The sequence below is a fragment of the Melanaphis sacchari genome, unplaced genomic scaffold (assembly GCF_002803265.2).
Source record: "Melanaphis sacchari strain LSU unplaced genomic scaffold, SCAv2.0 Contig122_pilon_pilon, whole genome shotgun sequence".
Classification (NCBI taxonomy): Eukaryota; Metazoa; Arthropoda; class Insecta; order Hemiptera; family Aphididae; genus Melanaphis; species Melanaphis sacchari.
The window spans coordinates 508,803-525,694 of NW_020270484.1; the positions used below are offsets into that span (position 1 = coordinate 508,803).

Genomic DNA, 16,892 nt, shown 5'->3' on the forward strand with positions numbered 1-16,892 from the left:
TATTTCTATTGGTTTCTTGTTTTCTTGTCCAATTTTGACAAGAATATTATCCATAAGAGTCTTAATATATTTGGATATCTTTTTTGACCCGGAAATTGGAATTACCTATGACTTTATAGAATACTGCATGTTCAGGCATAGTAATAACAACATATTTTATTACACCATCTCCTGATAAAACCTCTAATGTCCACCCAACAGTAAGTAATGTTAGAATCGATTTTAGATTTTACGAGCGATTGGGGGGGAGGGGGGGTGTAAAAATTTTGGAATGGTGGTAACAAATTTGTACAAATTACATAACAATTACTGATGTGGTTTTTGAGTTGAATTTCAAACTTGCGGGTGCCAGCGTAACGCACCTACAAAAAGACACTATTCGTTTGCAAACGAGTAACTGTCGTTGTACCGCTAAATATATCGGTTTTCAAACCATGGTTATTTAAAACAGCGAACATATTTTGCTGTACAACGGCAGCTACTCATTTGCAAATAAAACTTGTGTTTTTTTTTTTCTCGCAACACTAGTAAAATAAAGACTAGGATACACAAAAATAAACGTCGCTAACAAAATAAAAGGTATAAAGTTGTAAATCGAAATGTCGTCGTCGTCGATGTCTTCGCCTGCGGTTTCGTCATAAACACTGAAATTTTAACGAAAAATAAATCGATATTAACAAACATAATTATATTTTGTATATTGTCCTAATTATTATATTTTTAATATGACTACTATAGTGTTCATTTTTTGTCCCCTATTTAATAATTTTATTTTTTACAGTCACTTCAATGCCAAATCGTTTTAAAACGTTCCGGGCATATTACAATAAGGAAGAAATTGGCTAAAACTTAATTAATGTATACCCATTTATAATATATACGAGTTCCGGTTTTGTACTCAGCTGCAGAAATATTACAAGAATTAGTAACACAACTTTATAAGGTTTGTGCCGTCATTGTAAATTATTTTGTTTTTATAAAATTACGAAGACTCAAAGATCTATCAGTTTTTGATGGGCAATCTATGTTTACTAAATACAGTCGACTCTCTATAATTCAATCCTTCAATAATTAGAAACTTTCGGTAATTCGAAGTAAATATTCGTTTTCTTGAAAATCTCGTGATAATTCAAATAAAAACCATTGATTTAAGTACACTCGATAATTCGAAATTAAATTTTGGGAAAACTGAACACTAACACGAAACAATCGAAGTTTCATCCGTTCAACGTTTATTCATCAAATGTATTTTCTCTGATAATTTTCTATACAACGTGTAGAAATTTAACTATAGAATTATTATCGTAAAAACTTTACCGATAGCATTTTATTTCTTAATCGTCTGTTAATAATAATAATAATAATAATAATTATAATTTAATTGGCACAGTTTAATTCTATTCATAGTTTAACTTACATTTTAAAAACAATTAATAAACGCAATACCTCCAAAATTTTGCTGAAATATTTAAAAAATTAAGTATAAAAAAAAAATAATAATAATAATTTTTTAACTCTCAGCAATTCCAACTCTTAGTAATTCGAAATTTTTCTTAAGTCACGCCTGCAACTCCGAACTATCGATTGTCGACTGTATAGGTACGTTTTGATTGCATTACAACGATCAAGCCGTGGGCGGCCGTCTCGATCAAACGATGTTTACCTAACGAACATTGATTCTATCTTTTCAACGAGATGACGTGTTCTCGACAACATAGTCGTTCAGACATTGCACGAAATATATTGGATTCGGGAGGCCAACCCCGCCGAGGACCCGTCTCCAAATTTCCTACCCACCCCACCCCCCTGCGCCACAGCCGGCGCACGACTGCATGCACACAATTTGCTCACGGACCGTTATTGTACAGTATTGCAGGTATATGTTATATGGTAGCAAACTCACTTATCGTACGCCGAAACGCTTGCCGTAACGGTGTCGTCCATCACCGTCGACGGTGTGCTGTAAGGCGACGGCGTGCTGTACGGCGACGGCGTGCTGTACGGCGACGGCGTGCTGTACGGCGACGGCGTGCCGTACGGCGTCGTCCGCTGTGGGTGTTCGGGGCAGCCGTCGCGTTCAGTGTCCGTGGCCGCGGTCGCGCGTTCGTAGTGACGGCCGGCCCAGCCGTCGGTCGCAGCCGACGGATAGGGCTCGGCGGCTGCGGTCGTGCGTTCGCAGTAGTGATGGCCGGGCCAGGCGTTGGCCGCGGCCGACGGATAGGGCTCGGTGACCGTGGCCTGGTGGCCGCAGTGACAGCGGTGTTGCGACAGTCTCTGCTGTCGGGCCGGCAGTTCGGACGGGACCTCTGGCGGTCCGTCGGCGGCCATCAGAACGGGAGCGGCGACGGCGGTGCGCGGCCACGCGAACAACGCCAAACACACGACGACCGTCGCGCGTCGCACAACCGCTTTGTCGCGGTCAGTAGGCATGCCGCCGTGCGTCTGCGCGAGGAACGAGCGACCCTTGTCAGACGACTTCAACGATTCTATTATTACACAACTGTGATCGCGAAAAAATATGACACGAATACAATTATTCATTTACCACGATATGATCTTGTGCGGAACGACAACGGTTTAACGATTTAATATGTCGGATATGCAAGTCGATCGGTGCTGTTGGTTTTATAAACTGTGTTATGCGCGACCTGAGCATCGCCTTGGCGACCGGACGACGCGAGATTTTGTAGCTAGTTATACGTGCGAATTAATATCACTGTGTTTTTTATTTATTTATTTATTTATTGTTTTGTATTAGCGAGCGCGTATAGCTCTTATGCCATGATATTACAATATAATATTAATGTCATGACATAAGAGCATATAATATTATTACGTTTATTGCTTGTAACAATATCTCCCTTGAGTGGTGTATACCGTATACCCGGGATAATAGTATACCCATCACGATTCGGCCGAATCTACGAGATGCCAACAGTGTAAGGAAACCAACCGCCAAATCCAAAACCGCTCGCGATTGACTTATCATTCATTTCAACATGACTAATTTGCGCATATTGAAAGACAAAACAAATTTTATTTGATCTAGATTTAGTAAGTCGAGAGGTAAAAATGAAAAATGTAATTCTAAACTCTCTATGGGTAAATATACACTATACTTACAGGGTTTAGAGTTGTATTTTTTATTTTTTTTTTTTCTTTGAAGTCAGTTAGAAGATGTTGAAAAGTCATGATAAAATTTTATAGATAATTATACAATTCATTATTTATTACTTCGACAAAATAAATAAACAATTTTATGAAAATCTCTTAGGCTTAAATTTTTTATTCATAAAAAATAAGACCATATCGTAAATAAAAAATAAGGTCATAATTAAAAATAGCCTCTTTATTTCTTTCTGACTCAAAGATCAAAGACTAATAATATTTACTGCAATACAGTACATTGAATCCCATTGAACAACCAATGTTGAACTCTAAATACTCCGAATGGTATACTTATTCACAGGGTTATAACTGTTGATCCTCGATTATATATTTACAGACTAATTTAATGTAACTATTTATGTTTTATAGTAATTAGTACTATATAGAATTTGAATTAAACATTGTCAATAATTGTTTTATACACAAAAAAAAAAAAATTATAAATTCAAATATTAATTAGTTGAAAACGGGCATTTTGATTAGGTTTTTTAATAATTAATAAGGTAATTATTTTAAGAATATGATTCAGTATGACTCCAGGGCTGTGTTAACCCAGCTGCAAAAGGAGCATTTGATCCAGGTCTTTTTAGTTTATTACTAATGACTTTTTCGACATCTTTTTATCTAAAGAAGTGGTAATACTAGGTTTCTTTCTTTTTTTTTTTTAATTTTAATCCATATTCACAACAATAACAAGGAATATGATATCTAATTTATAAACTTAGAAAAATGTATATTCTATAAATACATATATATATAATATTCATTAAACCGTAGTGCCCAAACGGGCCAAACGTGTTGTAGGCATTGTGTAACAGTTTGATCCCGTACACGTATATGACCGACATTTTATGAATACTTAACTGTCCGTTATATTTAGCACATCGACAAAAGATAAAAAATATAATATATTATCTTTAGTTATATGTATGAAACGTAGACATCAAAACAAACTATTTAACTACTATATTCTCCAGAAGAAAGGCCCTCTATGCATTTTTATTAGCAAATACAAATATTAATGAATACTAATTCTATTCAAATGTTTTAATTCATATCGATTTGGACTTGAACATAAATAATGAGCGCCACCCCTCTAGAATATTAAGCACTCATGAAATCCAAACGTTTCAATCCTTAACTATCAGGGTTACATACAACGCATCTCCTTCCATCTTGCGCTTAAAATCATATACCCACTTCATTTTGAACTCCATATTAACTTAATTTCCAAATATGTTCCCTTATCCAACAGGAAGTTGTGTAATCAATTTGGAAGTTCCCATAAAAATTCAAAATCAATTTATTAAAAATCTCGATTCAACAATAATATCCCTGAAATCCTCTCGGCCTTTAGAATGTAACTGCAGATGTGGATAACTTGTTTTTTCGACAGTATCTAATAACAAAAATTAATACATTTCCATACAAACAATAAACTTGACAATTTTGATCGGGATTCGAATATTATAATTATTGTGATTTATTGTTTTTTTGATGGTTTAACCATTGAAGACGATATACAATACTCCTAATAGATTTTATGAAAAAATATGATTATAATGATTAATGAATAACCAATATGTTCTTTTTAAATGTGTGCTAAATGCTAATATGATTGAAATCTTTATATAAACATAAATATTAATCACATATAACTAGTAATTAAGTTATCTCTTAACAGAGAAATTATCATTTAGCTTAGCTCTAAGATGTTGGAATATTGCAGTTATATTTTAATTTTATTCGAATTCGGGTAAATCGTAAATTTTCTAATTTATTTAGACAACTCTCACCACATAATAGTTTTCGAAGACCGTAAGTATAAAAAATATGATAACGTCATTTTCACTACCGAGAATCAATGACGTGAACCAATAGATGGCGCCTTTTGATCGCAATTTTTCGGTTCGTTCCTATTCACAGCAAATCATCGCACTTCTTTTTGCGGTACCTATTTTATAAATTTAATATTACTATAAGCTTATGAATTTATGATATACGCATTTCTCCATATATTTTAATAATTAATTATGTAATCACGGTACTTAAACCATGCGCACTACGAGTTTATAAAATGTATTAAAATTATATAATAGATAAGCACTTTTCACTGCAGGTATTGAGGATCTAACCATAACAACATACTTCATCGCTGGAAAAGTGCTGTTTCCGCGAGCTTTTTGTCTACATTTTCGTTTTCAACGCATTAGCGCTTTATTTGTCGTCTACGGTCATCGCAGTCTGATCAAAGCTGATATTTTTTCGGTTTTAACGTCATCGTTTTATTTTCTAAGCAAAACCTGAAAGGCAACCATAGTTTACAGGACATATATATACTGCAGTTGTATCGTTATACTTCCACTGTTTATACTTTATTTATATCTATGTACAGATTAGACTACCAAGGAAAACGAAAATGACAACTAGGATGGAGAGAGCCACGTGTATGGTAAAAAATAAATGAAAAACCAACTCCGACATTTAATAATATAATATTGTATATATATAGTATACGATTTATTTTTATTTTTCGTCAATAATAATAATAATAATAGTAATAATAATATTATGCATACATACGATCCGTTCAGACAACGATAGATACATGTTATATTATATATATGCGTACACATAATAATATTCAAGTTCTGCTTACAAAAAACATTTATTTATAATATTAAAATATTATACTATTACAATACAAAGGAAAGACAACGGTAGCAAGACGCAGTGTGCACACACGCCGGAAACCGGCGAGGCGCACATTTATATGCCGCGAAGTATATTATGTTATATATATAAAGTACTATAGATAATATTATAATATAAAAAAAAAATTAGCTCTAAAACTATAAATCATTATACGGAACTAAAATGTGTTAATATACAATAATACACGAGGGAGAAAAATACCAAAGACCGCGGGGAGAGAAGTCTATATATTATTATTATATTATAACAATGGAGTTGGCAGAAAGGTACAACGCGTTTGCGTGTACCTATTGCTATGTACTTACAACAAAAATATACCGATGACATGATATCATAAATACTTGGCAGTGTTCATGTTTTTGTTTTTGTTTTTTTTTTTCACCATTATTGTATTATTGTAAATACGAAAAATATATATATATAATAACGTATAATGAATTGATATACACACATATAATTTTGCAACGATTGTTCGACGACCAATTGATTTTTTTTCTTTAAAATTTAAAATAAATATCTCCAAGTGTTTGAATAAAAATTAATCGTGTATTTACATAATATATGTTATATGTTATAATATAATCATGATAAAATAAATATTTAAAAAATCTATTTCTACAGTAATAAAAATTTGTAATCACAAAACGCTTATAATCAATAGTCTTCCAATAATTACATACTTATATGTATTAAGTTTTTACAATTTTTTTTTTCAATCATGAACATCAAGATAATCTCTTGCAACGCAAGTAGGTACATTTCATAATAATATTTTTTTAATTTTTATTTAGTGAACAGAAGAGAGAGATGACCATATTAACAATATTCAACATCAACATCATTAAATCTAAAGTGTAATAATATTATCTACTAATTAATACTAATATTAAACTAATAGCTAAGAACACTATCTACTTAAGTACTACGAAAAAGAGATCAACCTATTAATAATAATAATAATTTAAAAAAACCTTATCAATACAATTAATAATTTACAAAGTACATAATATATATAAATTACGATTCTTTATGAGGAACCGTAGAAAACACAAGAAATGCCATAGATTTATTAGATAAATATATAATTCAATAGATAAAAAAAAAATAATGGCATTATCACAGAAACGCTTTGATGGGCGAAACGAGGATCGTCGCCGGGAGGAAATTCGCAAAGAATGGTTTAAGCTCGAAGCACGTGAAAAGCCCCAACGACGTCCAAGTTTTATTTAACACCACAGAAATGCTTTTCAAAATAATAAAAAATGTAAAAAATAAGAAAATCAAAAAATACATTCTATACATATCATATATTTATAATATATATAGGAAGTTAATATCTCGCTGCATGCAACAAGCTTATGATAATATGTTAAGATTAATTTATTTACAAAGCGATCATAATATCGGTATTTTATTTAATGATTTCTCGACGCACAAAGTATGAATTATATTGTAATGTATAGTCGTCGTTTTTATTTTGATGTATACATATATTAGAACTGGATCTCAGCGTTCGGTAATGTAATATACCAGCTGGTATACTATACCACGTCGTATTATGACCTATACAATAATTATTATTAGTAAAACGAATAGAAACAAGAGAAAAACGTCCACAGAGAATTCGATTTTTTTCTTTAGCTGTGTAATAATAGAATTTACGGCGTCCGTAGCGAACGGACGAAATTCGAAAAATAAATTAATAATAATTATGACGCAGCGCGAGTGTGTGTGTGTGTACAAATAAAAAGATAAAAACGCTTATTTACAGTGAGCAAAAAATATAAAAATTAATACAATATAGCAGTTCGTACTAATTCAAAACCGTGGGAGCTAGAGGAAATCTCACCACCACGGTAATGCCGTTCTGAAGCTATAGTTTTATAAAAACGAGATCAAAATGTGAATAGGTCTGGGACTGAAACCGCAGAATTCCCATGTGAAACGACATTAAAATACAACAGATGAAGCATAGAAATAGAGATTAATATTACAAAAAAAAAAAAAAAATTAAAAAAATAGGTACATACTTATACGATAATGTTAATATTAAGCAAAATAATAATAATAATAATAATAATAATCGACATGAAACTCGTACGTATAATTAGCAGCAGCAACTGCAAATGAGTTCATCTACACGCGCGTTCAAGTCGACGATTATATTGGATAATAGTATAAATAATAATAGTTTATTATAATATAGTATAAGTTAATACTACATTTGGCTACGGTTACGAACATCTCACATTTTAGTAAATTGAGATCAACGGTCAATTTGATTAACATTAAAATTAAAATTTGTTTTAGTCACTAAAACCGTGACTGGAACCTGGTTTTGGAGTCTTTTCTATATAGGTGTGGAAAAAAATTGTATTTTTCGCTATCTCTCTCTCTCTAATTCTAAAAACAAAACTATATTATTGTTTGATGAACATTTTCCAGCCGATGATTACGAACATGGCGGTGAGTACGGACGATTCAATTTTCGATGGATGAAGCAGCGACATGATTCGCCGTTTTACTTTTGTACTCTGATTCTCGACAATTAACAATTCTTCGTCCTGTAACACACACAATCGCAAACTTTTATAGATAAACCGGTCGTATACATAGGTGTGATTGAAAAACAAAAAATACGCTTTTATACTTATAATAATATATGTTTATGTCGGTATATAGGTACCTAGTATGATTTAAACGTTTAAAACGTATAGACGGCAAATGTTTTGTTTTTCAATAGTTGTGGTTTTTAAAAAAGAAAATCAAGCATGCGCGCATTATTATAATAGATAACAGCTCGAACGAGTCGACGAAAAAAGCGATTTTTTTAAAATATAACACTTATATTTAAAAAAAATATTCAAGACTGTATAGAGAGTTAAAACAATTTATCGTTTTATCGCGTATTACATAATTGCATTATATGTGTAATAGCTAGTATATACATATTGACGAAAAAAAATTGAAATGGCCTACGTCGCAAGAGGTTAAGAAATTGGAAAACTCGCGGTCGGGGCAAAAGAGTATATAGGTTAGGTTAGGTAACCTAACCTAACCTAACCTAACCTAAGCTTATCATATTATATATAGGTAGATATAGCTGGTACTCACGTCGCGGTTGGTGTTCCAGCGGATCGGCTTGCCGTTCTCGTCCAACTTGGCGATGGCGATCACCTTCAGCTTGCGCTCTTTGCCGTAATAGCAAGTCGGACACAAGGCCACCTGCAGCTTGACGGCGCCCAAAAATTTGTCGTCGTCGACCGCGGACTGTCGCTGTACCGATTGCTGCGGCGGCGGAGGTGGCGGCGGCGGTTGACGCGACGTCGGTCCGCATGACGACACCAAGTCGGGCAACAACAGTTGTTGCTGTTGATCGCTCTGTTGCTGCCGCTCGAGTTCTTGTTGTTGCTCGCGTCGCTCCTGTTGGCGTTCACGTAAACGTCGGCGGTGGAACAAGCGCATCGAATGCTGCTGTTGCTGTACCCAAAGACGATTACTCTCTTCTGCCGAATACGGCGACGGAGTCTGAGTAGATATGTTGATGTTAGTGTACGGATAGTTATGTTGATCACCTGTGAGACGTAAAAAAATTATAATTAGGTATAAACCGATATTGAAAAATCAAACATTTCGCGCGCGATGGTCATATATATAATATATGTGTAGAATTAATAAACTATAACGGCGAAATGAATTTGAGACTCGACTTATCATCAGTTACAGACGTTACAGTTTATTAAAATCATATTAGCGTCGTATTTGCATATCGATAAATGTGCAGTAGTATTTATAAATATTTAATCTATGGCTAGTTGATATTCTCGAGTTTAAATTAAGTACCTACTATTTCTTTAAATTTATGCAATAGATTTAATGGACTTTAATCGATCACGCGCCAATATTTCGTTTTATACATAATAGGTAAAATTTTCTACTAAATCCACTACGATGACGGTAATTATAACAACAATAATAAATTGTAAGACTTTAAGGAAAAAACAATACAGGACCGCGCGTGGGCGATCGGCGGTTTTGTCCTTGGAGACACTTGTTGGCAAATTATCGTCTTTTGTCGCGTGAACTAACAATAGAGGCCTCCGAATTTCGCAAAGAATATAATAGACTCCAAACGATATTTATTTTATACTATTTTACTGTTTTTACCTCTTAGGAAAAAATCACGACGGTTGAAATAGTTTGTAAGTGTCTAAAGTAGTCGTGTGTCACCACCGGACCGAGTCGAATATTGAAAGAGGTTTTATTTTTTTTTTTTCCCCATTAAATAAATATAAATAGATAATGCACGCAGATGACGTATTATTCGGACACGCGCACGTAAACAAAAGAACAACGATTCGGTTTTAAATTGTCGCGCAATCGTTTACTTAATAAAATATAATATAAACATAGAAGTTCAAACAATATAATTGTAATTAATTGTATAAAATTATATTCATGAAACGTGCGCAAAATGTTTTACAAAAAATTAATTAGTTTATTTAATTAATAATGAAAACAGCTCACCAATTTTAGCTGGTTAGCGAAAAAAATGTCAATAAAACGATAAATGTATAGATTAATACTAATATTATATTACATGAAATGATATAATTTTTTTTTCAAATGCGCGGCCAATTGTTTTACTGAATCGCGCGAATACTTATTTAATATAATATTTTGGCGGAAAAACAAAATTTCTTTTTTGCGAAAATTTTTTTTTCAATATTTTTTTTTTTTTTATGAAAAACGGGGAATATCTTAGGTACTTAAATATTATTTTTAGTACGATGTTTTGCGAAAAAAAAAATAGAAAAAATAAGATAAAAAAATAGTTCAAGACTTACAGATATTATTGGGTCGTTCACACGTGCTGCATCTTTTATTATATTATTATCATCACAGACTCTATTATATTCATATGAAATATTATTCCGGTAAGCGCGTGTACAGAATTGTATCGTGGTGTATCGGAGTATCGGACGCGTTCGCCTACCTGCGGTAGAGATGTCGGGTGGGTGACCTTATATTACATAGGTACGACGGCGACGCGACAGGTCCAAACAAGTCAAACGTCGCTTGTTATTAACCGGCCAATAAAATAATATATTTTTTTTCTATTTAATTTTCGGTTTTTAATTTTTTTTAACAAATTTCTATAATATTTTATAAAGTCGTTTATTTATACAATATATTTAATAATAAATATTTCTATATGGTATTGACATTATCAAAATATTATATTAAATTATAAAAAATTTCATACTCCCTAGTGTTCTTGAATAAAAATGATGTACCGGAATACTATTTGTGAAAGTATATAATGTACCTACGCTGATATTATTATTGTCAAATCGCTAACATATTTTTCCTGATTTCATAAAAATACGCGGCAACCGCGACGGTTTGCGCAATATTTTTTTTTTTTTTTTTAACACGTGGATATTATTTGTGTAATACAATTTTTATCCTGAAACTTTGCAATAAAATTTTTTTCACAATTTAATATAATTACGTATATTAATTTTTTATTAAAAATAATTTTTATTCAAAATTTAATTTTAACTAATATTTTTTACGGCATTTTTTTTAACTTTTTTTTTTACAGCCAATTTATACTATACGAAAAAATAAAATTAAACTATTTATAAAATTATATTTAGGGGTACCTACTAGGGCTAAATAATAAAATATAAGTATGAATTAATATAATAAAAACTTACCGATCATCCAAGAGGGCATTCGCCTGAGCAATGTCAACAATTCTTTGAGCAGATTTTGAATTTGCAAATAATGATCCCTCGCTGTGTCGGGATTGGGCGACGGCGGATCGAACGGTATGGCCATGTCTGATCCGGTTTTTTTCTTCTTTTTTTCTGGAGACGAATCGCAATGTTTCGGATCTTAAGTCTTATTAATTTTTCAATTTTAATTTTTTTTTTAATTTTTTTTTTTTTTTTATCTCATCGAAAAAGTTTTTGACGAGATCAAAATGCGAACACAAAAATTTTATTCACAAAACAAATCGCAGAAAACGCGAAAACGCACTGTACGAAAAATAATAATATAGTCGTATCAAAAAAAAATAAACGATGGCCGCGAATAATAAAAAAAAAAAAATCAGTTAGTACAATAATATGATGTCCGCGGCGGCGTTGCACGCGAAGAAGAGTGCTCGGAGAGCAGTTCCGATTCACTCTACACCCGGAAGAGTTGCGTGTAGTCCAACGACTGAAGAGTGTTCGCCGGTCGGACGGACCCTTTCGCTCGGGTCCGAATCGCGGCGGCGGCCGTGTATGCGCGTGCGCGCGTCCGGCGACGGCGATCGACGGTGTACGACGGGTACCGGCCGGCGAGGAGGCGCGCGCGTGCTGCGGCAATCGTCCGGACTACGGTGGCGGCGATAGTAGTAATAATTATCCGTCGTGTTCGCTGGCGTCGCGGTACGGCGCACATGCGACGGCAGCGATGTAGGTAGCGATACTGATCGGCCGCCGCCGCCGCCGAGCCGTACGCACGTAGACCCGTCCGGCGGCGGCGCGCGTTTTTCGGCGGGACCAAGATCCCGCGCTTTTTTCGGGCCAATCGCCAGCCGGTTGGGCGGCGGCGGTGGTGCGAGGGCCGCCCCCGCCCCGAAAAACCCTGCACCCCACCAGCCCGCGGGCCCGCAAAACGGTCTCTGTACCTGAGCAGGCGATGGTGGCAGCGGCGGCGACGACGACGTCATTTTCCTATTCTGAAACAAAATAATAATAGGTACAACAATTATTTAATATTATTATGAACGGTGTAACACTTAGGTAAATAAAATATATACTGTCAATTTTTCTCGTAATAACATTAATTACCGTCGTTCCGAACACGTCAGTATAATATCATATAACATTTATGAGAGAACAGGAGAAAGAGAAAACATTTATTGTAAACAATTATTATTTTCGAACTCTTTTATATTAATATAATATAGGTATACGTATAGAGTTTAATCGATTATTTGGTGCACATAATATTATATGGTATTCCACATCTAAATTGGTTTTTGTTGTTCTTTAGCTAGAAATTATCTATATAATATTAGATTTTTTTTTAAGTTTACGTTACAATAATAAAAAGTAGGTACAGATTTTTTTAAATCGATGAACTTGATTATTTCTGTTAAAATAAATGCCGTTACTATACGCGTCGTCGTCGTATCTGCGCCTATTAATTTTTATACAACATAAACGCCACCTATTGTTGTTGCCAAGCTGATGGTGAAGAATACAGACGCATACGACAAACATTTAATAATACCATATATAATATTATTCTAATATCACCAAAAAAAAAAACGTGATTGTACTATTTATCACGCGCATCCATGCGATGCCACACCATATCACGTTTTAAAATGATATGTATATAACACGCATTATAAAACATAAATAAATTAATAAAAATAATGATCCATATATACGTTGGTTATAAAATAAATAAAATGCTAATTCAAACGCTGAGTGATTACATACATATAGATGCTTCTATATATTATAACAACGAGATTTTTTTTTTATTATTTAAAAAAAAAATTTACAATCTGTATGTAACACTAAACGTAAATGTGATAGTAACACAATAAGCAATGTACGTAAAAAATATTACATGAAAAATGAAAATATGACGAAGGAAGTCATCCAATGATAAAATCCTTCAACGCCACTACGTTAGAAACATTCGATTAATTAAATGTTAACATATAGGTAGTAATAGATCTATTAAGAACCTATACTTATAATATAGCTAAAAATATTATATAGATAGCTGGTACATAAGTATATTCTATATTATGTAAAAATATTTACGAACGTGTTTCTATAATTGAAATACCTGGCTACTGTATAAGTACATGACCAAATAAATATTATTAATAATAATAATATACATCATGTTTCGTATTTCTTTATCTGTTTTGTTTTAGTATGTATATGATGAAGGCATAGCCCATGGCGACATGCCATGAAGGTATACATGCAACTTGGCGTATCATATTTCTATACGAATCGCGTTTTAAAATGTACTCAATTGTATACCGTTGTTTTAAACCATTACTATATCATATATATATATATATTTAGGTAAACCAATATATAGTTATAAAAAGTACACGATTCTATTGTTTTTAAAATTGAATACATACAGATAGTTTATTATAATGGTTTTTTAATGTCTTCTTAAATCCATCATCAAGTATCTATACAATATATTAAATTTCTAAAATTAGTTATTTTAAATGCGTCTCATTTAATCAGAGAACATTTAGGTAAAGTGTATACTAATATAAACCTACACAATATTATTGTTATATATCAAAACAGCTAATAAACACAAATATATATATCCTTAATCGATTTCTTAAAAAGATTATAATACTTCATATTATAAATGCACTTAAATTGTACCTATATATAGGAAAATAAACAAACTCCATTTTATCGTATAATTATATGAAAAATGGACCACATTAAGAACATTTATCATTTTGTTTTGTTCACAACATTACTTACATGAAGTAAAAACTTAAAAGATAACGTTTTGTAATGTTTACCTCCAAATAATTTAAACGACCTACAGACTCTTTTTCAGGTTTTTTGTCGATGTGTATATTATTATAAACAATAAATGTTTAATATATTATACAGCGCATATCATAAATGTCCATTTTTAAGACAACAAAAATATCCCACTCACAAATATAATATAAATTTGTCGATAACGCGTTATCTTTTGCCACCGAGAGTAAATAAAATATTGTCGCTCTGTGATGAATAATATTGTATGTTTATATATTTCATGTTTATCGAATTTGATAAGCAGCATCATTAAGTGATATACATAAATTTAAACCTGCAGGGAATTATTTGTTGTATAAATTCGTATATGATTTTTATTTTCCATTATATTATATTTATATATACATACGTTATCTCTATGAGACTTTAAAATGCGACATAGATTAACAAACAAAACGACATGTCACGAATAAATCACATTTTTAAACATTCTATTACTATTGGGCCTTTTTCAACATAATACTCCAGACTGAATAAAAAAAGATTAATGAATATAAATTTAAATAATTAATTGATTACTGTAATAACGCAAAAACATTTTCGGCAGTTCAATTATTTAAATTCCATGTAGATAAATACACAAACTTAATATATAAAAATATGAGCAAAAATAAAATTTAAAAATTTAATTGATTTTACATAGTACATTTCTACATTAGTAGGTACCTAGGTAAATCTTGCTATGGTGTGTGCGAATAGAAAATGATTATGTATCGACATTCTATTATAAATTAAAATTATTTTACGATTAAAAAAATAACAATATGATTGTTGTACGAATAGTATACATATATTTACCAGAAAGTTAAAACGAAACAAACACTATTTATTTCGACCTATAATTATTATATTATTGACATTGACATTTCAACGTTTCGCAGAGTACAAATACTGACGTAATATCTAACGTTCGAGACATGTCGACGTCGTCTTTATGTATTATTATAAATACACGCACGAGATGAAAGTAATGCAATATTGCTGTTGACCGCCACGTGTACGCAGTAAGAAATATACGCAAACTTGCACGATATATTACAGTGTAGTGTGCAAAAAGACGACGAGTACATGTATAAATTATACAGATATACCAAACCTAACCTGGCTACTTAATAAATTTATTCCTATACCTACTTATAATAATTAAATGTCATGTCGCACCAGCGCGTGTCGATCAAAGCCTTTTTTTTGTATACGTTACATTTTGGTTTGTAAGTAATATTATATGTGGTGTTAAGAACAGATAGATTTTTTTCGTTTTACCTACTTTTCTATAATTAGGTAATTATTTTTATGATTAATTATTGATGGGACAATGAAGTGTGATTAATGTGAATTTAAAATTATACAATTAATTAAAACCTTAATAATGGGCGTGTAAAACTAAACGAATTAAAATAATAATTACCCAAATTATAATATACCAATTTACCTAAAAAAACCATGATTTTGTAAATATTAATGTAAATTCTTAAATATACATTTTCAAAGGTTAAAAACTGATATGCCCTCTTGTATAAGTGTACACGCCGTATACGTATCGTATAATTCACAAAATGATTCTATTAAATAGATAAACGCACTCATTTTATGGATACGTTTTAACATTAATGAAGATGTTTTTTTAAACAAAACCTGTAAGTCATTAAGAAACAGTATTTATGAAAGAATAATACATTTTATTAGTACTTACTATTATTATATTATTATAGTTTTTACTAGTTCGGTAATGACAGCATTGCTTTAACTGCATGTTCTAAAATAGAACACTATTTTTCTGATAAATACGATTTAATTATTGTAAAATGTGAATTTCTTATTTCGAAAAGTTCATTTGTCATATTTTAACTAAAGGAAAGTGCCTATTTCAAGGTTAGATGCTAGTGAAGTGTTTACCACTCAACATTATATCTATAAACTCTAATTACTTAATACTATACTTAACCAATTAACCCTGTATAACAATGCATCTCCATTATAATAATATTACTTGTAAACATAAATAATTATAATCTCTCAATTCCCATCTCAACGATCGCGCGGGTATTATATACGTATTATTAATTATTATCGCATCATTGCTGATGAAAAGTGAATAATCTCTACCGGCAACAATTATAATACGCATTGTACTATTATTTATATGATATAGAGGTACGTACCTCTATCGGACATTAACTGTAGCGGTTTACAAGTCGGCAGGTAGGTATTACGCACGCACGTTCGCAGACATCATATTACCGCGACGAGTACAATATTATACACTGTATAGCAATCGGTGGCGGCACGGTGCACGTGAGTCATCTCATATACGACAAACCTATATATATATATATATATATTTTTATATATATTTATATATATTTATATGTGTGTGTGTGTGTGTGTGTGTAATGTATT

General features: G+C 32.0%; 1 protein-coding gene across 1 annotated transcript; it reads right to left on the minus strand.

Annotated features, from left to right (window-relative positions):
• Window positions 1–6,575: 6,575 nt before the first annotated feature.
• Window positions 6,576–12,345, minus strand: LOC112590933. The gene is made up of 3 exons (XM_025334550.1): window positions 11,607–12,345; window positions 8,998–9,458; window positions 6,576–8,447 (listed from the first exon to the last, which is right to left on the minus strand). The coding sequence occupies exons 1-3, from the start codon at window positions 11,728–11,730 to the stop codon at window positions 8,304–8,306; spliced, it is 729 nt and encodes a 242-aa protein (XP_025190335.1). The 5' UTR covers window positions 11,731–12,345; the 3' UTR covers window positions 6,576–8,303.
• Between the last annotated feature and the right edge of the window lie 4,547 nt (window positions 12,346–16,892).

Excerpts from the sequence above, each read along its gene's own strand:
- LOC112590933 (XM_025334550.1), bottom strand. The coding sequence starts at position 11,730 with ATGGCCATACCGTTCGATCCGCCGTCGCCCAATCCCGACACAGCGAGG. Across the intron at positions 9,459-11,606 it reads AATGCCCTCTTGGATGATCG|GTGATCAACATAACTATCCG; the intron begins GTAAGTTTTTAT and ends TACGTCTCACAG. Across the intron at positions 8,448-8,997 it reads GCTGGAACACCAACCGCGAC|GACGAAGAATTGTTAATTGT; the intron begins GTGAGTACCAGC and ends TGTGTGTTACAG.